The following is a 27,701-nucleotide window of genomic DNA, read 5'->3' as shown; positions in this document are numbered from 1 at the left end:
CATGGTAAACATCTGCGCTGGAATTACGAGAAGAAGTTAGGGGCAACCTTGGTAATGTGATCAGTTTGCAATGCATTTTTTTTTACACATGTTTAGTTTAGTTTGACAGCCCTTGTATTTTCTTCTCCTGAAATGTAAATCGCCTCACTTCTCAGAAAAGTAAACATTAAATGTGTTAACAGCAGTCTTGTTAAAATCGAACAGGTAGCAATGTTAATCCCTAAAATGTGAGACAGAAATATTGCTCATATTTTCTACCCATGGAAAATAAACGCTTATTCCATAAATTCAACAAGTTAGGAAAACAGACATTATTGTTGGGGAAATATTACCCAAGGCTCATAACTGACCCAGTTTATCAGTTTATTCTGTCCTTACTGAGCACAGGCACCTGCAACCTTTTTTGCTGTGCTCTCAGTGTTTTGTCTCCCTGTTCCTGCCTGTTGGCGTCAGCTGATAGAGGTGTTATGATTCTATCTTGTTATGCACAATGTTGATTATTCCCTCTGAACTAGCTAAATACATGGGTCTGGGGTAGAGTTCTTCAGAATTGATTGTGGCATCTCGACCGTGTGGTCAACTCGTGGCCCGTGATATGTTTTGTGAATTCTCCGGCCGAAGCTCCAAATAAACCATCAGTGTTTGCCATCAAAGCTCCAGCTATCCTCGTGTCTCTCTGAGTCCTGACTCCAATTGCTTCAGAAGTTTCCCCCACAATTATGTTAGGAGAGAAAATACATCATAATACACAGATGGGTGACAAATGAGAGAGAAAAAAACTGAATAGATGATAAAATTGGTATGCAAAAGAGCAGCTGTTTCTACAAAGGTTTACTGAATGTTGTAATGAATAGTTCATTTACACAAATTATATGCTAAGGCCTTCAGCGCACCTGATCTCAACCCAGCTGACCAACAATGGGAGATTGCTTAGCAACGTCTACTGCTTTTTATTCTAGATTATTCTTTCATTGGTTACCCATTTGTATTCTGAGGTTATTAAAATGCGACACTATGAGGACAATGCGTTTCTAGTTTTAGCTTGAAGCAGCTGCACTTTTCATCATACTCATTTTTGCTTAGCTGTCGTTCACCACTTGGCCGGATCATTTCACTTCTGAGAAACACAAAACAAAAAGCACAGGATGAGTCCCAAGAACAAAAACACTCACAATGGTAAAAGGCAAGAAATGGAGAACAAAAAATGAAAATGCCAACCACCAATAAGAGATAACACTGGAGTGGGTGTTTACCTATGGGCCGTGAGTTAAACTCTGTGTCCAGAATCTCCAAAGAATGCACCAAGTCCCGCTGTGAGCTTGGCGTGGTCTCTGTAGGATTAGCTGGACTCATCATTTCTTGTTCTTTTTCGTTCTGCATCTGCGCATAGACGTTGAGGCCTGGGATCTTCCTTGAGGAAAGATTTACAGTGAGGCAACGTATACAGACAGAACCCTTAATTTAAAAAAAGGACACAACCCGAGGATCGGTAGTATGCTACCATCTGCAACAAGGCAATATTCCTGTTTACTTCACCAGCTTGTTTGATGATGTGAATTTGCAGGTTTGTATATCTGATTTTTTAATCCGTCTGTAAATCTCCATGACCCCATTTTCCCTTGAAACTGCACCTTGGACATTATTTAACATTTCAGAAAGGTCAACTGCCCGCATTCAAAAGGCTTACTATCGATTGCAGCTGAAGCCTGACTGATATTTGTTTTGCGAAGAATGACCTGACAAAAGATTCTCACCAGGATATCCACAGATGTGAGCCGATTGTTTTCCGAGAAGCGCTGTGTGCGCCAGTAAAGATGTTTGACAGACAGCTTTCAGCCTTCTGTGAAGCCTCGCAGGCAGCTTTTGTTTACTGAGCTGTCAGAGCGCTATGACACCGTTCAGCACCTCTCTATCACCTAGGCTAAAGCGTGATGACTATATAGACATGACATTTCATCAGTGATGGAATGTTATAAAGTGCATTTACTCAAGTACTGTACATATACAATTTGAACGTTTTAAATTAATCCTACTTCCACCTCGTTTTAGAAAGTCAATATTGTTCTTTTTACTCCCCTACATTTAGTTGCAACTATAGTTACTTTATAGATTCAGAATATAGACTAATACAAATAAATAATTAACCTCTAAATATCCGTACTCATTTAATTATAGGTTAAGATATCTAGCAGCAGTTAAGAAAGGCATTTCAATCACTGACATCGACTATTCCCCAAGATAAGTACTTTTAGTTTTGGTAATTTAAGAATTGTGTACTTTTAACTTAGGTAGGACTTCAAGTAAGGACTTTAAGGAAGACAATAATTGCCAGAAATTAATGGTTTTTCTCTCAGTTCTGACTTTTTTCTCAGGATTCTGAAATAGTTCTCACAATTTTGACTTTGATATCAGAATTCTTTATATCTTTTCAGAAAAATAATTAACTTTAGGTTATCCCTCAAATATTCTCAACCATTGCCTTAATCCTCTTCCGTAGGACTTTTACTAATAACTGAGTATTTTACAGTTAGGTATTGCTTATTTTACTACAATTATCTGAGTTCTTCTTCCACCTCTGCATTCCGTGAACACTTTACCTCTTGAATTTGTAGATGACAAATACAGCTAAGCCCACAACCACTATTGATAGCAGCATTAGCATAGCAGAGCCACTGTGGTTCTCGTTGGTGTCCACTAGGGGCGCTGCAGAGACAGGGACACAAGATTTGTGGAGTATTAGCAACACACCACACTATCACAACCTGTATTTCTACCCAACTGAATCATGCAATGAGCAGTCCAAAAGAAAATGTACACCTATACATTCATCATTTTTAATATACAGTAGTATCTCTTACTCTTTATCTTATAAGCCCCTTTAGGACAGTAGCAGCATCCCCAATAGGAAGAGGCACACATACTTGTAACGATGCTCACTCTCTGAATGTCTCTGTGTAGCTACATGGTGGGAGCCAATCAGACACAGGGTTATTAGTTGACGGGTGCAGAAAAATTATAAAAATATAACTGACTGTTCACTTGATCTGGGCTCCTCATAGTCTGGATGCTTTATGTTCTGTCCCACTTACATAGCACATGTACAACAACCCTGTGTCCTACAAAATGACATCCCATAAAGCTAAACTGCATCAATATTTGAATCCAATCATTTCCTCCGTTTTAAGCAGCCTTCCTTCCCTTGATAATGAAGTTGCTCTTTGCTCACCACTAAGTAGAGCCCAGAGCCTTGCGGTTTAAAACAGCTAGCTAGCTTGGTTTCTATTGTAAACCTCCCATGCTAGCTTGCGGCGCTTGATACCACTGTAATCTGATTGGTTGCCAACTAAGGGTGAGTGCTAATCGAGGTCAGTAAAGTCAACTTTATTTAATCTTTCAGCACAATGCATGGTAACAATATATATCGTAAGGAGAAAACTATGTTTGTTATTTTACACAACTTTTGGTTTCACAGAGAAAACCGATCTCATGTTACAGTCATGCCTAAGCAGACTTTGATTGTAATGATTTTTGATTAGTAAAAAACTAACATATTCCAAGATAAATTAACAATGCAGTTCTCATGTCTGGGAATGTTATTTTTAGGAGACCAGGCTTAACAGACACAATCAAAATTGTTTACCTGATGATAAATGTGCTGCATACACAGTGACTTGGACTCCTGGCCGCAACGTGAACTGGACAAGGTTTTGATTCAAGGCGCTGAGCAAAACCTCAGAGAGCTGTGGGGACACAGAGTGGGACAGGATTTGGAAAACTTAGCTTTATTCAGTAGAACAAACTGTATGTAGAAAATGTCATCAAACCTCAGTCTCATCTATCAATGGTTTTGACTTCCTTATTAACTGTGTTCTGACATTTCAGAGCAAATTGGGTTGTGTTGTTGATCAATCTCTGAAATGATTCATCCAATTAATTGTACGCCATACAAACATAATTGAGTCCAAATATAACTAGCCTTTGAAAGCACTCACAAATATCCTAGCCTGATAGTCAGTTGCCAAGTACAACAGGTGGTCAACATAATTGAAACACTTTGTGAAACGAAATGTAGCTTAAGATAAGGTAACACAGGTGTGTTATTGGTTATTTTTTGTGACTTTGATTATTTCTTTCAAAACTCACAAGCTGAATCAGATAAAGGCTTCATACATGGCTTTTTTGGCCACTTGGGAGCAGCAAAACAAGCAACCAACACAACATTGACCACTTTTCACCTTGCAAAATTGATTTTTCCAACACGTTAGCAAACAATAATGTTTACGCAGATTATTTCTAAAGGGTTTGTGAAGAGCAGAACAGAAACACAACTCAGACTTTTTAATGGCATTTTTTACTAATACATGTTCAGCTATCAGCCAAATGCTAATTTTGGTAAATGGCTAATATCTTTTTTTTTTGTCGATTTAGTTAAACTAAACTAAATCAGTGGTTAAAAGGCTTTATAGTTCTGATGGGAAATGCAGATTTATATTTTTGAAAGGTTATTGTTTTTGCGACTACAATCTGGTTGCATTTGGTGGCAAGCATTTTATGTTTGAATATGATGCCTGAGGACCGTACCATGCCACCTAAAGCACGTTTGTTACAATGAGTGACCCTTTTCAAATAAAACATAGTTATTTAGTTATATCAAAAGTGCAGTTCTTGAAATAAATAAAAATAATACATCAAGCGGAACAGAAAAATTACAAGACAACATTAAAGTGACTACATACTGCACATTACATGAATACTTTGATGCACTTTAAACTCAGAACATCTTAAAGGGAGTGATACCTGCATTATTTGTAAGTGCCCGTGACCTAAAGAAACCTCACTGCCTCCACCAACAACCCCATCTGAGCTCTCCTATTTATGTAAGACTCTTTGTCTGTGGGACCTTTTTCAGGCGATGCATAATGCATAAGATGCAGCCTCACTTGATCTCTGCTTTCCAGACTGGCAAGTAACCTCTTGCACTGAGAGCATCTAACTCTGATATAAATCTGGCAGATTACCCTGACCCGAAGGTAAACCAAAGAAAGCCCAACCTTTTTCCCCCTAGATCCTTTACTCACGCAAATATAATCTCTATCCCGAGGCTTTAATCCTTTCGCAAATAAATGAAATGTGGCTCTTTTTGAAAGATTTTCCAAAACCACAAAACTGTTTTTCTCTATTTAATCTGCCTTTATGAGCATAAATGGATTGACAAAACTAAACAAATGTTCTATTTCTATCTGCACATCCAAGTTTTTCCTCGGCTTCATTTATCTTATCTCCCTCATTTGCCAAATTAATTGTGATATGATTAAATTACATTTCACATTACACGCTTTTATCCAAAGCAACTTACATACGTTCAGTACTGTGGGCAATCCCCACAGGAGCAATTTGGGGTAAAGTGTCTTGCCCAGGGACACAACGACATGCTGACTGCAGTGGGACTCAAACTTGTAACCCCCTGATTCAAAGTTCAGGGCACTATCCACTGAGCAACTGATCCACAGCCTCCCATGATTAATTTCTGCAGAGCTTCATTCCCCTGCTTTATATTTCTTAGCAGTTTAAATTTAGACTATGCTTTGACTAATTACTTTTTCCCACTGTATATCAGGGTCAGTAAATTATACATGGTATTAAGCAGAGCGCGCTCTACACTTTTAAGATGCCAACCTTGAATGAGGATTTATCATCAGCTTGTCGAGGAGAGGATCTTTGCGGGAGTTTAACCAGGTGTGAGCGGAGGGAGGGAAGAGGAAGATCGAATCCCTTCCCAGTTTCCTTCCCTACACATGCCTGTGGAATTCTTCCCACGGAGAGGCGGTCCAACATTATTATCAGTCATTATCTATTACGTGGGGCTCCCAGCTAATTTGGTCCATCTTGATACACTTGTGATTCACTGAACTGATCAAGCAGGACAATTTCGTTGTCTGGCCCCCAGACTCCAACCCCCCCCCCCCCCACAGGATGTGACTAGAGGGAGTTTAAAAGCCATTCACCGTGATAACTTGTTAATACTTGTCAGGCTTATTGATGAGTCAATTGCAGAGATTCCTCAGGCGTGTTCTAAAATTAGACTCGCCGAAAGACCTGGAAAGGCTTCAACGGAACAATACTGACATCTGCTGGAGGAAGGAGGAACTTTTTTTCAGGGAGCAATTACTGGACAAGCTGCTGCTGCTGCAACAAAAGGGATCAAGCCATGACTCACAAAGGCAGGAAAAAGCAACAATTTGATTCAAACTTTAGCATGGTGGAATTTCAATGAGGATAACAAGGGGAAATATATCCGCCCAGACATGCAGTGTCTGGTGCTGCAAACAGGAGCAGAGGGAGCAGGTTGTTGACTCACCTGATCCAAATGAGCAGAGCTCTTCTCCGCTTTGCCCTCAGTGAGCTGTTTGTCGGGTAGAAGGAAAAACTCTGCAGCTGTAGGTAAACCTGGGAGGATGGTGACCAAGATCTGATCCTTGTGCACGCCTGTGGCCTGTAGGCAGAGGGGGAGAAGTGTCAGATATTGTACTATCCAATCCAATCCAACTTTATAGCACATTTAAAAACAACAGAGTTGACCAAAGTGCTGTGCATCAATAAATATATAAAAAGCAGCATAAATACATTTAGACAAAACTGGTAGGACAAAAAACTAATGTAAAAACACGAGACTATAAAACCAAACCTATAGCCACAGACTGAAAAACTCTCATACAAGATTGATAAGTCTTATACCTGGTCTGCAAAAGTACGGGAGAACAAGTACAACTTTAAACGAGATTTAAAAATAGGCAAAGTAGGACATTTAAAAAAGTACCATAGTTTAGCAAAACTATAATTATGTCAATACATTTCATATAACTATATTAGTTAGTTATTAGTTTAGTTAAAAGCAATAATATTAAGTTGAACCTATTGATTTCAACTAACTAAATACATGTATGTGACATTTGTTGAATCTACATTTCAGTTTTTTCAGTGCAGGGCCCTTTGTTAAGATCATGAATGAACAAATGAAGCTCAGCTTAAGTTCAACCAGGAAGACTGTCTATTCACTATTCCTACGTAACTACTCTCCCTCCTCTCAATAAGTGATCGGGGGCGTCACTCCACAGCTTAACCAATCACTTCGCTCTATTCCCAAGAGCCTATCATAGCGCTCTGCCAAACCTTTTAAATCTGCTCTCCCCTCTGACAGCAGTCACTTCAGATGACTCGACGCAACCCTCCTCCACCCCTTTTCACCTCCTGTCCCTCTGAATCCAGAGTCAAGCTAAACCACTCCCCTTCAGACCGAACCCAACCATCTATTCACCACCACCAGTGTCTAGACCCCAGGGGGGTTCCATCGGATCGGTTCTACCCTCCCGAATGATACTTCCTGCACAACAGGGACTAATCGCCAAAATCACCATTACATTCATTTGTGTATCTTTGCAATAAATATGTATTCTTACATCAAAACTGTCTCTCCTGATTGAAATGATGTCGGTAAGAAATAACAAAAACAGACGTGTTCACTGAAGACTGAAAAGCCGAGTATATTTTTGGCATCAATTTTGATTTTTGCATGATAAAGAAAAAGTGTGATGCAAGGCCCAGATTGCTTGTTGCTAGGAATAAAGAATCTACGTTCAGCAGATGTTGTAACAAACAAAGTTAATGAGGCAAAAATCTGTACCTCACATTGCATGCTGGGAGTTTGAATCATGTCTTACATTTCACATGTCTGAAAGCACTCGCGTCCTTTCAGGTCAGTGCAGGCACCGAGTGACATTTATCCTTCTGTACACAACATCCCCAGCCTTGTTACTGTATGGCCCTGAACTCCAAGTGTGTGCCAGCCACTGCAATCAGCATGCTCTTGAACTGTATTTTCCCCCCTCTATTCCATCTTGCCATGTCATTTATCATCATAAAAGTCAGATTCATGTCTCAGAGCCGTAGGGAGGTCAGGCTGCACTAATAGACCGTCAGAGGTCCAGGCGAGCGCTGACAGCACTTAATGGAGGAAAGCATCGGTTTCCATGAGAAGACCTGAGAGAGCGTTACCTGGATCAGAGACTTCTTGATGACTCGGCTCACGTCCTGCCTCCATTCTGCAACATCAGGGTTGTGGTCGTCCAGGTTTGATGAAAAGGCAAGCAGATGAGAGCGGAAATATTCTGCAAGGAGGAACATACATTTGTTTGAGCTACTTTTACTTATCCTTAGCTCAGGTGGACCAAAATCTAAGACCATCTTTCAAGTATAATTCCATATTATCGCCAGTGTCTTCAAATCTCTTCAAGTACTGCTGAACTATGTTGTCATAAAAACCTCTATTAATACTTAATTGCATTGTGTATAATCTAGTAAACAGTTGGTAAAAGTTGCTTAATTATTTATGTTTACTTGATACATTATTTACAAGACTTCATAACAAATATTTTTCACATGAACAAGCCGATTCATGGAAAGTGGTAACGCTTGGGAAGTACAATATTATAAATAACTATAGAATAATAAATTAAATAAACATGCAAAAAGTGCAGACCATTGGGAAAGCCAATATATTTTCTCAGTAGGGTTTTTGTTTTGCCCATTATTCCGACAATATATGAATGCAACTTAAATGCCATATCTTGTAATGTGAATCATAATTTGCGTACCTAAAAACTGATATAAATGCAGTCTATCAGTCTTCTACCTAATAAATGAAAATCTTGTACCAGTTTTCTATAATATTGCTGACAAACAGAAAAAACAAACACACAAACCGAGCCAAAACCAAACCTTATTGCAGAGGTAATAACATAGGGTTAATAATTAAATGGTTTAAAAGGTTGATTGATGAATCACATCTTCACCTAGGATCCCTTTAGACAAGGGTTACAACGGCAGCCTCTACCCTTTGCACAGTGAATTTTTGTTTTTTCCTTCTGCACAAACGATAAAGGATATACTTTACAAAAAAACGGTTATCAAAAGAAATGTGTTCCAGCGGCCATCCCTCAGATAAAAAAGTCAGAGCAACATAGAGTGGTGCGGCAATGAGTCTTAAAACCCTGAAACTAGTCAGCATTTTATCACTTAAACGTGTTTGTGGTTTTCTAACCACAAACACGTTTAAGTGTAATAAGGTCTGTGCCATAAGCTTAAGAGATGTTCACATTTTGTTAATGAACATGAACTTAATAAAATACCCCACTTGTTCATCTCTGAAGTGTCAATGTGTCATAAAAACTGTGGTTTGTAATAAGTGACTAAATAATCTAATTCAGGGGTTCCCAAAGTCGGGGTCCCCGAGGGGGGGGTCGCGAGATGATTCAAAATAAAAAAAAAAAATAATGATTTATTATTATTATTATCCAGTGTTTCCCACATTTGATTATATTTGTAGGGGCACATTTAAATTGTTTTTGAATGAATGGAGCCTTGAAGCTGTCTATTGTCTGTTTTTTTTGTTTGTCAAATGTGTATAAAAACACAACATGGTATACTGCAAAGTAAAATCTATTTGAGTCTTACTAAGTAAAGTGTTGAGTGAACTTGTGTTTACAGAGATACAAATTCCCAGCGGAGGTGGAGTTTCAGAGTTGGCTCACCGTGGACTGCGATGGCTTTTCTGTCCTGCAGAATAATATTCCCTGCGGACACCTGCACAGTGACTGCATTGATGCCTTCCCGGGAGAACGTGCAAGCCACACTTCCCTCCAGGGTGATTACCGGTTGCTGAGGGAGAAAGAGGGAGACGGGAATGGAAAGTAGGAGAGAGGGAGATGAAGAGAGTCAGAGTCTGGAGGTCCCGGAGAGAGACCCCTTATCAACGGCCGATGTCACACTGCTGTTATTTACACTACAGAGGTGCGAGCCTTCTGGCACGCTGTCAAATATTTACACACACACACACACACACACACACACACACACACACACACACACACACACACACACACACACACACACATACACACACACACACACACACACACACACACACACACACACACACACACACACACACACACACACACACACACACACACACACACACACACACACACACACACACACACACACACACACAGTTCAATGCTTGGCAACAATCTGCTCTGCTGAATAAAGTGTCGGGGCCCACAGAGAGTTCCCTGTGCGACACCGCCGCTCCTCACTGTCATTACTCACGTCTCCATTTGTTCTTCAAATAGCTATAAGATGCTAATAATGCCGTGGTTTATTACCCACTGACATAACTGGCTGTCCTTGTGGAAGGCCCCTGTTGGCATTGAGCAAACACATGTACACAACTACAACTATGATGACAGACACAGTGGAGAATATGTAAAACAGGACATAAAGCGTACAGTGCTTCTGTTGGTCCAGAAGAAAGGAGGTTGCTTTTTGAAGTATCTTAATTCCAATCGCATTTCAGAGGTTTCTGCATTCCCCTTTATGCATTTGAATCTGCTTATATCACTGAATAATTATAAGTGCTCATAAATGTTGTTTTATTTTTATTTTATTTTACTTGTGTTTGTATACATATATCCATCATATTAAATGTTATAGGTTTATTGCACGTTTCTATTAATGTTTGGTAAATATTTTAATTCTAATATAAAAGGAACATATGTCACAACATTTTATTTTCACCGGTATAAATGAAGTATTCTGATTTTAATACGATTCTGAGATATTTATAATAGTATTTTTATTAAACAACAGTGTCCTAGCATTGATCTTTACTTTCTCTATGAATTCAGTCGGGGACACATCAACAAGAAATCAAGCATTTATAGCCAAATGGGTGTTGAGCTGTGCTTGTTTGAAAAAGGCTCTGCTTCAGAAGGACCTTTTAGAAAAGGATTCTGCTGGAGAACAAATTACTCCCGATAAACACATGCATTAACTAGGGATGCTCTGATCGATCGGCTGCCGATCGATATCGGCTGATATTCACCCCCTGCCGATCAATCGGTGCTCTCTGTAAAGACCGATTGCGAGAGCTGATCACATGACGTAAAATACATGACACTTTTCTCTGTGCGCGGTAAAACAAGCTCGCCAAAATGGCTTCACCGGTTTGGCAGTATTTTAAGGTGTCCGAAAAAGACAATAAAATAGCGGTATGCAACGTTTGTGAAGCAGAAATATGTCACAGCGATCGGACCATCCCTAGCATTAACCCTCAATCTCAATACCTAAAGTTTATTATAGAAGAAGGAGGTTATGGTAGTGGAGGGAGCTATGGCAGCAAACCAGCATTGGCATGAGCTGCATATCAGCAAAATAGTAAAAAGTGTCAGTTCATAACGACCACATTGCTTGCATGAAGATGATTGGAGATTACTTGTTAGCTGGTGGCCTCCCAGCTGTTGAAGCATGACAGAAGCAGCTGATGCCAACCACTTAGTGCCAACGCAGCTTTAGTGCTCTGCCTGAGACATCGATTTGCTTAATTTCCCTCTCTTTGTGCTTAATGAGACTGGTCTGGGGCATGTTAGCTTGGCACTAGAGCTAAAGGCTTGAAGTCTATTTTAACCTCTGCCAAAGGACAAGTGATACAACCGCCTTCTGGGAACTCCAAAGTTGTCTGATTTACATTTTATTTAGGAATTTCCTAGGTTTCAAATATTAAAAAACGGCTTTGAAGTGAAGCACACAAAGATGTGAATTCACTCTGTGTTGCAAATGTACAGGATTTTTAAACATGAGACATTTTAAGCATAACAAAGATAAAAACAGACACCCTACCACTTCAATTTTGGTTAATTTACCTGCATGATTTTTGAGTTGGTTTCTTCATGGTTAAAACCACTTATTGTAAGTCATTTGATGAAAGTGTAATCTAAAAAATGTTTTAGCATGCTAATATGTAGCCTAGCTTGTGAGGCTAGCGCAAGTTAGCCAATTAGCCTGCTATTCTTGTATTTTCTTCTGGGTAGCAATATATTGTTATTGTAAAACATTTCAAAACAATCCCGAGCTCTATAAGTCCACTCCATAAATGTGCAACCAAAGATGGGCCAGAGAAATATAACACTAACAAACAGTCTGGAAAATTCCACATACAGCGGTCGATGCATTCATTTCTGGCTACGTGTTGTTTCTCTGCATGGTTAGATCAACCGGGTTTAGTAAAGAAAATTGTATTTTCGGACCTCATTTATGTGTGGGATTGATCTCTGCCAGGGCAGTTTTTGACCTTAGTTAGAGGAGTTATAATGAAAAAAGGATACACTTCACTGGCTATCAGTAATTAGGCTGTGCCTCTGATATTCTCTGATTAACAAGGCCATAATATTCTGCAACCTGGATGCCCAAAAATTGCTTAGCAAAATAACGATTCTCGCATTCTGGAGCTGAAGAGTCAGCAATTCCTACTTAATTGCAATCGGCAAAAGGCGTACCAGAGAGAAGTTGGAAAGTCCTGAGTGTACACTACCTCGGTGTTATTTCCGATCCACCAGATGTAGGTGACCGTTCCCACTTGGCTGGGCAGCAGAACAGCAGTCAGGTTCACTTCCTTATTCTTTACCGCCACAAAGGGAGCTGAGAGATGGATATGCTCCAGCTGACCTACTCAGGCACACAGATATAGCACATTTGCACAGAACTCCAAAAACAAGGGAAAAATTAAAGAACCAACTTTGAAATGAAGGAGAAAGAGGTGGAGAGTGGGGTTTTTAAGTAGGAGGGGAGGGTGAGTTTGTTCAGAATTCCGTCCTGTGCTGGGACCGTTAGCTGCCATATGTGTGTTATTTTTCGTTTGCTGCACTCCGGAGCCTGCGGTGGCTCTATTTGTTTGGCTGGCTCACAGGATTGACAGATTGTCGGGGACAGCAGCGCTCCCTGATCAATAAGTCAGCTACGTTACATCTGTCACCCCCAGAATACACCAGGGGTGGTCAGCCCTACATGCGAGACTGCAGCGGCTCCACGGGCTGAGCGGCTGTGAGGCATAAGCTGACTTGAGTGGAAGTTTAATGGGATTTGTTCTATCTCGCTTGTTTGTTTGGTTATGGGAGGGGAGGATGTTCTGTGAAGAGATAAAGAACAGAATGTGGTACACCATGTACAAGTTGAAAGCCGCAATTCCTCTGAATGTGAAAAAATGGAAAGCAGAAAGAGTCAAAGAGAAGTCATTTTTTAGATCATTCCTTTGAATATTAGAAGATATGTATGTCTTAAGTCACACCAGGTAGATTTTTTTACTTTTATTGTCATTACGTAGTACAGGTACTATTACCAAAATGTTTTCTCTGCATTTGATCCATCCTAGTGTTAGGATATAGTTACAAATGTGACGTCCATTGTAATTTTTAGGTGGTGCAACTGTTTTTGGAGTGTAGACATGTTTTGAATAGTTAAAAGGTTTAGGATAAAACAATAATAATCTGTGATATATCATGATTAATTGCAATTCTTAAATACTTGTATTTACTTGTATTTCAGAAAGAGATTAAATATGTTTCTAGATATAAATAAATACAATGCAAACTATTAAGAAAAATCTAATGTTTTTTTACATTCTTATAACATTTTGAATTATTGGCATGGCAAGTTCGACCATTTCTAAAGCATCACACAAAGCTACTGTCACGTTTGCTGTGGTTGTTCTCTCAATAATGTGCGCAACACAGGGCATATGCTCGTATGTCAGCAATCTTACTGCTGCTATCATACTGCGGGCAATATCTGTTCCAATATCTGTTCCTACAGTGGTGGACAGCACTGTCCTCTATCTCCCACTCCTGTGCAACTTCAAGAAACAAGCACATGGTTCAAACAAATGCCTTCCCTCGTTTTTCATTCTCATACCTAAACCAAATGAGTGGAGCTGCCGTTGGATTGGGTTTTCAGTTACACTGAGGTTGTCTTGGTGGTCTCCTGTCAGTGAAATACATGTTCGTGCCCATTTTTCTGCTTTCTTTGATGTTTCACTGCCATCCAATTCATGGTTAAAATGATTCAATGGAACTCCGGGAGGAAGTTGGGGTCAACTTTGGTCATTTGATTAATTTGCGTTGAGTTAAGATTTCCAGATTATTGGTGTGCATTAACACATTCATGTTGACAACCCTAGTTCTAGACAGATATCAGCATGACCAGGTTAAGAATCAGTTAATTAAGCAGACTGGAGGAGAGTTTGGCAGAACGGTTGGTGGCACACAATGTGACTGTGCTCTTGTATATGCCAATATTGTTCATTTTCTGTTTTCCTTAAACCAGTGATTTAAGACATCAGTTTCAAGCATTAGCTCTAAATAGTCTATCCTAATAAATACATATGCACATTAATAACACCAAATATCGCCAAATTCAGTATCTTACATGTTACATGCAGATAGAGCATGACTGTCTCTGAGCCAAGGATGTTCTCCCCTGTGGCCGTCACTCGGTATATTCCCACAGCTTTGTAGACGTATTTGATCCCTTCCTCAATAGAGCTCACGTTGGAGTAGGTCAGAGCGTGGCCGTCTCCGAAGTCCAGGGTAATGCTTGTCCTCGCCCCGTCGCCCTGGAAACATCAAACCCACAGATTTTCTCAGGTTCAAACACCTTGTAACATTGCACTCCACCTTGGCACTTTGTTCTTCTTGTACAAAGGTGTGAAATTATGTCCTAAAGCTTGACACTTTCATTGCAGTCTCCGAGTATTGGTCGTTTCTGTGGTCCTAGTTATCATAATGTATGGTACTTTAGATAGATATGTCCACTTAATGGTATTTAAGTCTATATAGCTTTAATTATTAAGTACTGCTATTGCGGGAGGGAATCCTAATGATTGGGTTGCAACACCTGTTTATAAATTAATCTGTGAATAGATTTTGATGCGTACAATTCTTAGTAATACTAGCAACTACAGATTTACTTATTTATTTAGCTAACTAGCAAATGAGGAAATAAGGAGAACATCTCTTTAGGAAACAGGTTTTTTTTATCATAACAAGACTGCGAGATGCCCCTTATGAATGCTGGAAGGAAACTGTTTCCGTCTATATTACAGTTGCACATCCATGGGAAGTGTTGGAAATGTATCAATATATTTAAATAAGTAAAAGTATCTGTATCACTCGGGAAAAACACAAGAGTCTTACATTTAAGATTGTGATAAAGTGATAATAAAAGTACTTGTTGGGCAAAACTGCTCCCTTCAGAGAGGGTATATCCTTATACACTTTATATTATTATTGAAGTACAACAACTGACTAGCATGTAAGCGCCATTATAATGGGAGGTTTGAACACATAAAATATACTTAGGATATAATTTAGTTAGATTTATCTATGATTACCTTGATAGGGTTAGTAAGGTGGATTTTAGATAAATGTAGTAAATTGAAAAGTACCAACAAGTCAATTAAAGTTATGCCTTAAATTAGGAATTAGAGTATTTTGCATGGCTTTTTATCAATATTTGTGAACAAAAGTTTTGGGTGAAATATGTTCAACTTCAAGAGTTGCCCAAAAACGGTAGATAGCTAAAAAAGAAACTGCTCTACATTTTTGCTTTATCCAGGTGGTAGAGAGGAAAGATTCAATTGTTGAGTTGGGATCTGGAGCAGTTCATGGCATTACATTAGCCACATTTGACAAGAACATTTGAGTTTCAGCACTCTGATTTTGGAGATGTTATAGTACAGTAAATGAACATGTTGCACTGCCATAGACCCTACGAACAACAATCTATTACTTTGGAAATGGGTGTAGTACTTTAAGTACAGAACTTCAGTCAGTAAAATCACTGTCCTTGGTCCTATGGCAGTATCACCAAGCTGGCCAGGGAGAGCAGAAGGTTTTATTTTTATATTTTCAATGATATAACTGTGAGTGTATGTAAAGAGAGTATGAATATAACATGGTTGGAGTTGAGCATGTGTTTTTGTCTCCATAGTAACAGTCCAGTCATGGGACATACGGAAGTGTAATGAAGCAGGATCCACAGCTGCTAACTGAGATTCCATATGCTATATTTCAAACAATTTTTTTTTTTCACCTAGCAGGAGAGCTAAATAAGAATGTGACAAATGCTTGGTATGGTGTGACAGCTTGTGAAGTTTTTTTTAAAAAGAACAGAAAACCGCTGACCTCCTCCAGAAAAACCAGGAAGGTGACATTGGTGCCCAGAGTGGCTGACAGCGTGCCCTCACTGGTGACCAGGTGGAGACCTTTGGGGGCCTGGATGGGACACTGCTGCCTGCGGGAGGTGTACTCCACACTGACTCCAGACGTGCAGTTATTGGAGACAACTTTCCTGTAGCTGCCGGTGGACAAATAAAGAAAGCTTCAATATACTTATGCAGGACACCACAACATGTGTAAACTTGACATGGATACAAAACAATAATTGAAAGGAAAAACGTTCTGTTTACTATCCAGAGGAAAAGAAGATTTTGGAAGAGATATAGCTGATTCAAATGTTTAAGGGTTAGGGTAAGGGGTTGGGTTTTGTGCAAACTACAATTGTCAAGGGTAACACAAGATGTCAATATGAAACTTCCCTACTTGATAATTCACTTAGGCAATTATTTTCTTATTAAACGTTTTCAGATACATCATGTTAATATATTATGCAAATGAGGCCATATTTTCTTAAAACTATGCTTGACTGCAAATGTTTTCAGATAAGAAATCTGAACATTGTAAAACACATTTCATTGTAATTCCACAATTAAGAACTAAATGTTTTTAACAAGATCATGTTGTATTTTATAATTGAAAATTATAAAACGTGCAATGTTTTCAAAATATATATATTTTAAATTAGACTATGAATAATAAATAACTAAAAACTCTGAACTTGTTTAATTTTGCAAGACTCTACGGGGGGATATGGTTAACATTGAGCAGTGTTAGTATGAAGTTGGACAAATAAAACTAAAATAATAAACTTTGCATAAATCACTAGAAGTTAATGAAAAATAGGATGGGCTCGCTTTCAAATGAAATATAAGCAGTGTGTCCAGACATCTTACACATACATTAAGTTAATAATAAACAAATTAAAAATAATTACAAGCATTTCAAGAGTGAGCAGCATCTACTGTTTGAAGAATCACAAAGGATCATTCAAAGTCAGATTGATATGTATTTCTATTTCAAGACATTTGTCAGTTTTCTATCATCAAGAGTTATTATTTCAAGAATTCTTATTAAGTGCACTTATTTCACTGCACTAGCAAATTATAACAAATGTTTCAAATCTGTATCTACTCAAAGACATGTTAAAAACCTCTAGGACTGCTTTAAATGGACCTTGAAAGGAAGGTTGTTTTGTTAAAGAGAGTACAATCTTGAAAGACCACATTACTTACACCCGCATACACTGAATAATATATATATATTAAAGAATTTACAGTATTTTCAAACATGACTCAAACCATTCTTCACCCACAGTGGATCACGTCACTACCAGCGGTTATTACTTGTAGCATGTTTGGTCATTCAGCCCCACATTTTCTCAGCCTGTCCTTGTTGTCCCTGAGAAACTAATTAACATACACAGAGATATACGGCGCAAATGCACCACTCATTTCGCCCGATGGCTGCGAGTCACTATGGAGAATACGTGCGCCTGTTCTAGTCTCTCGTCCTGTGCTCACCCGGTGCTGTTCAGGAACGTCATCCCTGTGGTACAACTCCTGGACATGGATGATGGATGGAACCAAAAGGCGGGGGTGCACTTGCCGTCGGTCCGTCTCTCATAGCCATAATCACTGTAATGATGGAACCAGACAAAAAACAGAAACAGTTATCCAATTAGAAACCAGGATGGATTCGCTAACGGAAACAAAGAATCCTGAGGCTGTTGGAAAAATGATGAACGCACCATTTCAAGTGCAACATGTATTTGTATAATGGCTCTTTCCACTCACAGACAAATCAATCAAAGGATAGTAAATAATTGAATGTTGAAACCAACACACTCTGACTCCCTGATAGTTCAGGAGCGATGCCTGGTCAGGGTCCTTTGGCGTGCAGTTGTGAGGCGCCGAGTGTCCTTCAGCTTCATAAACGGACGCAAAGAGATTTCAACTGATTGCAATGTATTCCCATCGGCGGCGGTATTTGACGCTCAGGGAAGCACCGCATCGGTCCATGTCGGTGGCAGTTAAAGGCAATGTGAGCTTCCATTCCCATTGGATAACGGAGGATTTTACACCCGTAAGTAAGTATTCTCCTTACTGTCGATTGATTTTACAGTGATATCTGCACTACTCATCGGCTAAAAAACACCAGATTATCGCTCCTGGACGTTCAGGGAGTGAGACTGTGTTGTTGAAACATATCATCATCTCTGTATTTCAAACGAAATCTTGGTAAACAAAAACCTAAAATGATGTCATTTTGGTATAGACTTGAGAGAAGTAAAAGCGCCACTTTGGTGCTTTTCAAACACAGCCCACAAGTTGTTTGTCCTACAAATTAAAAGGGAGAGCAGCACTATGTCGCCAAAATGATAGCGACAAATTGCCCCAATTAGTGGGACATGCACACAGATGCAAAACTTTTGTGATTGTTAATGAAAGCTATTAGGCTCAGTGATTTATGGTTTTGATGGTGCTTGTTCCGAGAGCCGGCTTGCTCAGGAGACCAGATTTGGGACCAAAGCAGGAAAAAAAATGAAATACTGCTGATGATTCAAAGCAGGTTGTGAGGATGTGTAGAAAAACATTCTCGTGAGCTACACTTGTATTAGAAAGACTCACCAGCAGCAGCCAACAAAGCATCTTTGAATTATCATTTGTATTCTGGTACAATCAGTTCAGTATCTGCTAATGACACTTGTGCATTCATTCCTATTTAGTCTTTCTTTCTTTGTCATTGTCCATATTGGTTCTGAAGGATTGGAAGTGCTCACAGTTGGAGCTGTATAGTGATATAGGATTGCATCTGTTTGCTTTGTATTTCTAACTTCCCTATAAGACCCTATTTACTCAAAGATGTCAGAATGCAAAGTGAGTATACTGGATTTTGAATATGTTTGCAATGTACCCCATTGTCCAAAAAAGCAAAATAGGGAATAATACTTGTGAGACAAATGTGAAATCCTCAAGAGTTTAAAAGAGTCCAAATAATGTGTTATTTACTCCTGTTTGAGTAATAAAAAAATGAAGAAATGTAGAAACTACTCATTTGTAAGCCATTTCTAATAGCATTAAGTCTTGGTGTCACTGACAGGATAAAGAAAAAATCTCAATTTTTTAATTCCGAGCTGATTTTGCTTTGCTTTTGCTTTCTTTGAGGCTTAATGTTAGCAGCATTCCAAAGTGTCTGTCAGTGTTTTCCGGAGATAACAGTCAAATTGGAACCAACTGCAGCCGAACTTGACAGTAGTTTTGCTCAAGATCCCAAATTCCTGGGTTCTTCTTTTCCTAAAAAAAAAGACCTCTCATTAAAACGTCCCGGGATTTATTGGGTCTTCCTTTGATAGGAAAGTTGATGGTTCCTAACCCTAACCCTAGTGGTAATCCAGCACCTGCACTCCAGATGTCGATGTGTCCTTGGGCAAGAAACTTAAACCAATGGTATTTGAATGTGTGTGAATGTGAGTCTACCTGAGCAGGGGGCATCTCGTATGACAGCCCCTCCCTGTGTATGAATGGGTGTGAATGGGTGAATGCTGACTGGTATGTAAACGCACTTTGAGGGGCTGTAAAGACTGGAAAAGCGCTAAATAAATGCAATCCATTAATTATTTGTAATAATTGGTCAAGCTCCGTTTGTTACCAATACCTTGCATTAATTGTTTGTAGTCTCTATACACATCATGAGGACTATTTCTCAGATTGTAAAAAGCTCACTCCAGTTATTATTCTGTATTTCAAGACACTCCAAATCCAAAGTCAGTACAAAGAACTTCAAAATGCTAAAGAGAATGTGGTGAGCAGAAAGCAATCCAAATTCATGGATTTAGGTATTGTGAAGTTTTAAGTGGTTTCTGGGAGATAGCTATAAGAGAATTGTCAACTATTTTTGGGAGTTTCCATCAATAAGTACCCACTTATACTATTACTTGGTAAAACATAAGACAAAAAGCAAAACGTATTATTCTTCGTAATAAGAGTAGCAATTATTATTATAATTACTTCAGAATGAAAGACTCTGTTAAATTACATGTACATTTTATATCTTTGATGAATGATGGTAAAAAAGGGAGTTATAGGACAAAAAACATTCGTAATGATCCTGTAGTAAGATTTGACAATGATGGTGCGTATCAGTATTAACGATGTATCCCATTTTTTATCAATTATGAGTTTTAACTGCATCTGGTTGAGTATGTACTTAACCAAATAAATGATTAAAACACAAAAAAATTAAGATTACACAACAACAAGGAAAAAAACATTGGTCTTAAAAGGGATTGGTACAAAATTATAATAAACTCACCATTCAAAGTCAGCCTCAGTACAGTCACAGGAGCCAGACGTCATGGAAACAGAATACGTCTTTCCCATAACACACCTAGACGAGGGCTTCAACTTCCTGTAGATCCTTTTCACTCCCATGAGGCAGGACTTGCCCTGGGAGACCCGATCCGTGAAGAAACACGAGCAGAGAGGGTTAAAAAAATTAGCTGCTTTTGTAACTTGCCACCATAAATAATTTGCACAATGCAACCAACCATGTGGGCATCTCACTGTGTGAAAATCCCCGCTGCCTCGTTTAAGTTTGGCATGTTTCCTGTTCTAATATTTACGGCCTTGTGCTGCGTGGTATGCTAAACTCAACAACTGTTCCTGCGTTACAAATGTCACACAGTGTGCTGCTTGAGTTATTTTTAAGAGTTTTTTTATTTCTTAGATGACGGAATGATAAGGGGCAAATTCTGCCAATCCTTTTTTAAAAAAAACTTTTTATTCTTTTTTTAGCCTTTTATCTATGCATGAAACGTGAATATAAGATCAGTTTGAGTACAAACTCCAGACTTTTTCACTGCATCCTATTATCCTGTCTTTACATGACCTGAACATCCTGGCTTTGTGCATTAGGTGTCAGTAGTGAGATGCTCTACACAAATCTGGCTGTATATACAAAAAGACTCCCAGCTGCTTAGAAATGTCTTTAACTTTTCACACAAATACTCTAAAGTTGAGTTTTTTCTTGCAGCCGTCGGAAATACAGTACATCTACATTCCCGGTAAGTTGGCCCTGTAATTGGCTTGGACTCTTGTCATCTTCCGTGCTATATGTTTTGATCATTAGCCTGCTCCGAGCATATGGGTGTCTGAACCAATTACAGAGCGGGGGCCGTGAATAAAGTTATGCTTTCCAGACTCTGGCTGGGCTCCAGGCCCCGGCCAGGTTGAAGGCTCTTCAGGCATGTTTAATGTATGCGATGTGGGGGGGTTAGAGTCGGTTGACTCAGAGCATCAGCAGGAGAGGCGGGAGAATCTGCATAAGTGCTCTGGGATCTCAGAGATGTCCAGCTTTTAGTCCACTCACTGAAGCGCCAGGCTAAAAGCAGCCAGTGATCACACATTACCCCTGAGGCTGAGGCATGCTGCTCAATGAGTTTAAACACTGTATCAAAAACTATTTAAAGGGGCCTTCTTTTTGTGTGTTATAGGGTTAGGGTTGCCACCTGGTTGTGAAGGTGCCATGTCTGATAGTCCTCCTCTTTACACCTCCTGTTGAAGATGGACCTGAAGTCGATCTTCACCAGCTGCCACTCTGAGCGATGACTGACATGGCCAAATATCCTGGAGAAAAAACATGCATGATGTTGGTTGTTATACAAAAAACATGCTTCAAATAACTACTAACAGAAATGTTGTTTAAAGATTAGAATAGTGACTTTATGAGAAAAGAAATTATATGAGAAAAACACAGACAGTTACAGGTAAAGACTGGGTTAAGGGGGAAAAAAAGGACGCAGCATTTCCAATTTCGAAATCAGAGAGGAATTGTTGGAGGGACAATTTGACAATTAATTTGATGGAGCATACTTGCACTTTGGTATATTGTTGGTTTTCTACTTTATATGGAATTTGTTATCATTTAATTATATAGAAAACTACCAGCCTTTCTCTAAAGTTGGAACTGGAATAAAATGCCCAGTTTCACATTTTAAGTTTGTTTGTATTGTGAGTTTGTACATTGGGAAGCTTATTCCCTCTGAAAGTAATAATAATGAATACCCATATTTAAATGGTCAGAAACGAATCACAATCCAAGGTTATGAGATTAACCAGATAATTTTCCATCTCCGGCTAAATTGAGTGGGTGTTTCTCTTCTCTGACCCCCTCACCATTTGTACCGCAACATATTTATCACAATCAATCTGTCAATTAGCTCTGGAGGCACCCGACCACGACAGGCACTTACTGTGAGAATGAGTACAAATTGATAAGAAAACAGTGCATGATAATCTTATGAGAACTAATGGTGTGTCTGCCAGCGCAGAGCTCTTTAGCTCAAGAAGAAAAACAAAATGTCTGCATTGTCTTTACACCAACCCTTTATTTTGTTCTTGTTGAGACTATTGCTGTGCATTTTCCCTATTCTCTTTCTCCCTCCTTGTCTCTCCAGCTGCCCCCTATCACTCTCCTGTAGAGCTGACTACAGAGCCCACTGTCAGACTGTCATTTATGGCAGGTGTCTTAAAACATTGATGTAATGGCTGTGCAAACCCTTTCCCAGCACATCCCGAGCCCTAAATCTCTGCTGCAATACGGGACAAGCGCTGTGTCATACCATATGCACGCACACCAGCTCTGGGCTATTATTCTATTAATAAATGTGAAAGAACACAAAAGGAATCTTGGTAAATCTGGATTCTGAGTACAGGGCGAATGATACCAAACACTCTATCGACTTCATAATGCTGTTAAAACTTCTTCAGACCAAAGTCTGTTTTCTCAGGCATTTTTTTGATCATTTTCCTTCATGCTCTTCAAATGGACAGTCATGCTGTCGCTGGCTGCCAAAGCATTGATCTCCTGTGATCATAATTCGGAGACTGCCAGTTTTGATGTTGGGTAGACCTTGAGAGAGATCTCTTTTATTCATGAAAAGAAAAACAGGCAGTCGGGAAATGCTGAATCTTGCTGGCTTAGATATAGATGCACGGGTTAAGGAGCACAAAAACACACATACACAGAGGCTATATGTCAGGGGTGTCAAACTCAAGGCCCGGGGGGCCAAATCGGCCCGTGACTTCATTTTCTGTGGCCCCACAAGGGCTTTCAAAGAATATAATATGTTAATTATACGGTTATATGCTGATTTACAGAAGCACGTTGCCCATAAACTACATCTCCCACAATGCATCTCAAGTTATACTTTTTTCTTAGAATTTGACTTATTTTCAAAATGTCGCTTCCTTTTTTTGAGTTTGACTTTTTTTCCAGAATTTGGCTTTTCTTTTTAAATCATTTTGTGACATGCGCACTGAAGAGACTTGCAATTATTTGGCCTAGACTTCTTCTTTCAAACTTAGTTAATTATAATTGTTATTACCCTATCCCATAATAATCCAATGCAGAGGCAATAATGTAATATAATACACTATTTTATATATATTAAATATGTATATATGTCTTTTTGATTGATTGATTTCCATTCTGACAAATGTGTTGTCACTCACGTCATGATGAGAGTCTCCTCCCCAGGCTCGCCCAGCACCCCGTCCACAAACAGAGGCGTGTTGGTGAAGCTGTACTTCTTCCACTGTTGTCCTTCGTCAAAACTCAACCTGGGAACACAGACAGCCATTACACAGGGCGCCAACACTATTCCCCCCGACTGAGTACAGAGCTAATGACCCTGAGAGTCGTCTGACAACTTTATTTCATATTCCAAGCAGGGCTGAGGAGCTCTGCTCAGTGAACACTGATCAGCAGAAGCTAGACTCATTAAGGCTTAAAACACGTAAACGTGATATTGAACGCAATTGTCAAAGCAGACTTTTCCTGGGCTTGGGGGGGGAGGGGGGTTCTAACTTGAATAAAATCATCCCCCAGTTCGAAGTCAATCTCATTTGCCTTTGTTTGACTAACTTAAGTCTTGAGGCTTCCTCGGAGGGAATTAGTCATGCTGTGGCAAGTGGCGTCTCTGTCATAATGACTCACCACAGGTGTCGGATGGGAAGCGGAGTGTGTTTTATTGCGACTAAGGCTCCTCCTTGATCGAGATACAGCACTGCATACTCCTCGTCAAAGATCTGCAGCGACAGGAAGGCAGAGAGAAAGAGTTTCAACTGCAGTGGCCCATTACACGAGTACAGGTCCAACACCACTGCACACCCACACTGTATCATTCGAGTGAGTCAAGTAATAACACACCAAACAAACACAATCAGGGTTGGGTTTTAACGGAATAGATGTAATGGCGTTACATAATCAGAATACAAAAATAAAGTAACTGTATTCAGCTCGCGTTATATTTGAAAAACGAGTAATCTGATTATAGTTACTTTCGTAAACCTGATGTGAATATATTTTGGAATACTTATTGAAATTATTGGTGGAAATATTTCCTCACAAAATGTAATATTCATTACCGGCAGGTGTGCAATGCGCTGCAGCATGTGAGCGAGAGACAGAGAGACATAGAGAGAGAGAGAGATGCAGCGTGTCTGTGAGGCCACGCCCCCTCACGCAGAACAAGGGAAAGAGTCCCCTCTCTCAGCTGGTCCTGACACTCTGTTCGTTAACCGGTTCAAACTGTGTTCTGCCTCAGGACCAGTCTGAGCCCACAACTATTAGAGTCAACCAAATTATAACAAAACACACAAAAAACTACCTCACTTATTGGAACCCTAAATCCCAAACACAAAGTAAAATGCAATGCTATCTGGCCATAAAAAGGCAGCCTACCTGACCACAGTGACTGATGTTAAACACAGGAAGATGTTGACAAAGTACAGACTGAGTGCTCACAGCCTGGCCATAGAGAGAGAGAGAGAGAGAGAGAGAGAGAGAGAGAGAGAGAGAGAGAGAGAGAGAGAGAGAGAGAGAGAGAGAGAGAGCGAGAGAGAGAGAGCGAGAGAGAGAGAGACTGATACCTCATTCACACCAACGCAACTCCGGTTCAAGCTCCGTGCTGGAGCTTTTCAGGTTCAGAACCGGTCCTTCGGTTTAGCTCCGGCTCTTTTCACCCTGCCCAGAGTCCGACTGGTGCTGCGTCATTGCGTCATCGTTTGCGTCATGACGTAACCGTTTGGGTGCCTACTTCATAAAGCCAAACCGCGCGGAAACCCCTCACAGCTGACACCGACAACAACAACAATGGCCGATTGTGCTCCAGCATCCTCTGTACCTCTTCAGAAGACCAGATTCCCAGTAGGTAGCTGGTCTCTTCAGTGGACCACTGCTGCTTGTTAAGTTTCTCCATCGTTGTGTACAAACTGGATAAAACGCCGGCTTTTTGTTGTTGTTCAGGAGTTGATCCCATCCCTGCCCCCGCCTCGACGTAAGCGTGACGTATGTGGTGCTTTTGCTCTGGCCGGACAATTTTTTGGTGCTCGAAATGAACCGGACTCCGGAGCTAACAGGCTGCTCCGCTGCGGTGTGAAGAGGAAAACCTGGTGCTTTTCAAGCTCCAGCTCCGAACCGGCCCTGAAACACTGTTGGTGTGAATTAGGTAAGAGAGACAGAGAGAGAGACAGAGAGAAAGTCACAGCCATAGAAACAGGCAGGTACAAGAAAACATGGCTGTCAAAAGAGGAGCGATCATGCCAACAATGTGGAGGAACTACTGTGGAGACAGAGCAGCACTTCCTCACACAATGCCCAACTTTTGAACCTGTACAGAAACAATTCTTCCCAAAACTTAATCATAAGCATCCTCAAATATTTAAAAATGAAAATGAAAAACCAAAAATACTTCTCGGGACTATAAAGAGAGCTGCATTGTGGCAGGACAGTTTGTCTCTGCCTGCCACAGTTTGAGGGAATCGGAATGAGCAGATACACCAGGTCTCACATCGTATACATCTTATGTATATATATCCTATTCTATTTTTGTATTAATGTATTATATGAATCTGTATTCCTTGTAAAAAATTTTTTTTTAAAAACATGTTCTTAGCAGTTTGTTTATAACTGTTTATTTGTGTGTATTTTTGTATAGATGTTACAACTATAAAGAGCTTTGGCAATACTGCATGTAACTATGGTCATGCTAATAAATCTATTGAATTTAATTGATCTATTTTCAAATATATTGAAAGTTAGAAACGGAGATGTTTCGACAAAAAATGTGCAAGATAACGTTTATGTAGCATTTCTTTGTTGTTGAAATGATGACATTTCATAACGGGATCAAATCAAAGTGAATGGCCTGCTGCTGCTGAATGCGTGGGGCAAGTGACTGGAACACGTTTTAAAATGTATTACATCCTTTCAGATAATAATAATAATAAATAATAATAATAATTCATTCTATTTAGAGGCGCCTTTCAAAGCACCCAAGAACACCTTACAATTCATAAAATATTCTAAGGAAAGGTTTTAAGACAGGACTAAAGGATTATATTCCAGAATGACACCAATATGTTGATAAGCCATTAAAACAGTAAAATAAGTGTCTCCTGTTCACCAAAACATACCTTCATCTGTTATGGAAAAAGAAAGTATTCCAAAAGTATTCTAAAAGTAATCTGAATAAGTTTTTAATACACGTAACTGTATTCGGATTCGGATTAATTTTAGAGCCATGTATTCAGTATTTCAGGAACTAATTACATTTGCAAAGTAACCCTTCCTGAACACAATACACATTGCTGTTTTGAACTTGCTGCATCAGCATCAAAATTATTATTTTTCAATGCTGTGTTTGATTAAAAACAAGGCCCATAAATTGAGAGTGCCAGGATCAAGTGAGGTAAAGGCAACCCACAGGCACTGTAGGCTGGAAGTGAATCAAATAACTCTTAACATTTAATTTTGATTATCGACCTTAAAAAGCTCTGGCTAGTGCGCAATGTTTAATAAATGGCTGTATGATGAAATCAGTGAGAGCAAGTGAGGTGGAGGATATATTTAGTGAGGGGATAGGTCAGTAAGCTCATGATCGTCCATATGGGGTCTGGCTTTAATGGAAAATTAATGTATTAATTTTACATAATCGTTGAAGTGCAAAAAGTGTTTTAACCATGGATGTACAAAGAGATACAGTGTTGGAAACAGGGTGTTCATTCCTATGAAAGCTGCTCAGTAGCGCATGAAGCCAAAAAGTACCTGTAGCCGTACCCGTGTGCTTAAGCCCAGCCTCCAATCTGAAGTGTTATAGCAGATCTCGGCTGAGGAAAATTAATTAAGATAGAAAATAAATCTGGATTCGGCTCTTCTTGCATTTTATTTTTAGACCCTTTTAAAAGAACTATAAAAGTGTTTGTACTGGGGAGTTAATTTAGTCTAAAAAGAGTAAATGTGGAAAAGGTATTTTTGGGCCCAATAGAGTGGTGCAGTGACGAGTCCTAAAACCCAGAAGTGAGTTAGCATTTTACCACTACCGGTTCCCTCGTCTCAGAGCCAATGGGATTTCTCCATAGGACTTTGGAAAATAGTTCGAAATAAGGTCTGTGGTGGACACAAATTTAAGAGACTGATCACGTTTTGTTCTACGACATTAAATACATCAGCAGTGACCCCACTGGTGATTTTTGCAGAGTTTACGTGTCTGAAAAACGATGGTTTTGCAGAGTTCACTTCCGGGTAAATACGTCATCCCTGCAGCACTCTATATAGGTTTCTCAATACTCAAAT

General features: G+C 39.5%; 1 protein-coding gene across 1 annotated transcript in view; it reads right to left on the bottom strand.

The window, feature by feature from the left end:
* LOC307015447 (VPS10 domain-containing receptor SorCS1-like) overlaps positions 1–27,701 on the bottom strand; it is a 259,336-nt gene that overhangs the window by 15,563 nt on the left and 216,072 nt on the right. The window contains exons 12-25 of the mRNA XM_079644071.1: positions 24,063–24,154; positions 23,579–23,686; positions 21,574–21,691; positions 20,379–20,512; positions 17,588–17,701; positions 16,074–16,245; positions 14,317–14,503; positions 12,428–12,561; positions 9,588–9,714; positions 8,053–8,165; positions 6,359–6,493; positions 3,641–3,740; positions 2,598–2,703; positions 1,254–1,411 (exon numbers count right to left, since the gene is read on the bottom strand). Coding sequence (XP_079500197.1) covers positions 1,254–1,411; positions 2,598–2,703; positions 3,641–3,740; positions 6,359–6,493; positions 8,053–8,165; positions 9,588–9,714; positions 12,428–12,561; positions 14,317–14,503; positions 16,074–16,245; positions 17,588–17,701; positions 20,379–20,512; positions 21,574–21,691; positions 23,579–23,686; positions 24,063–24,154 — 1,798 coding nt within the window. The remainder of the gene's footprint in view (positions 1–1,253; positions 1,412–2,597; positions 2,704–3,640; positions 3,741–6,358; positions 6,494–8,052; positions 8,166–9,587; positions 9,715–12,427; positions 12,562–14,316; positions 14,504–16,073; positions 16,246–17,587; positions 17,702–20,378; positions 20,513–21,573; positions 21,692–23,578; positions 23,687–24,062; positions 24,155–27,701) is intronic.

Source organism: Notothenia rossii (genome assembly GCF_949606895.1).
Source record: "Notothenia rossii genome assembly, chromosome: 1".
In the NCBI taxonomy this organism is placed as follows: Eukaryota; Metazoa; Chordata; class Actinopteri; order Perciformes; family Nototheniidae; genus Notothenia; species Notothenia rossii.
Note: the sequence above shows the minus strand (reverse complement) of the source record. Positions and strands in the feature narration are given on the sequence as shown.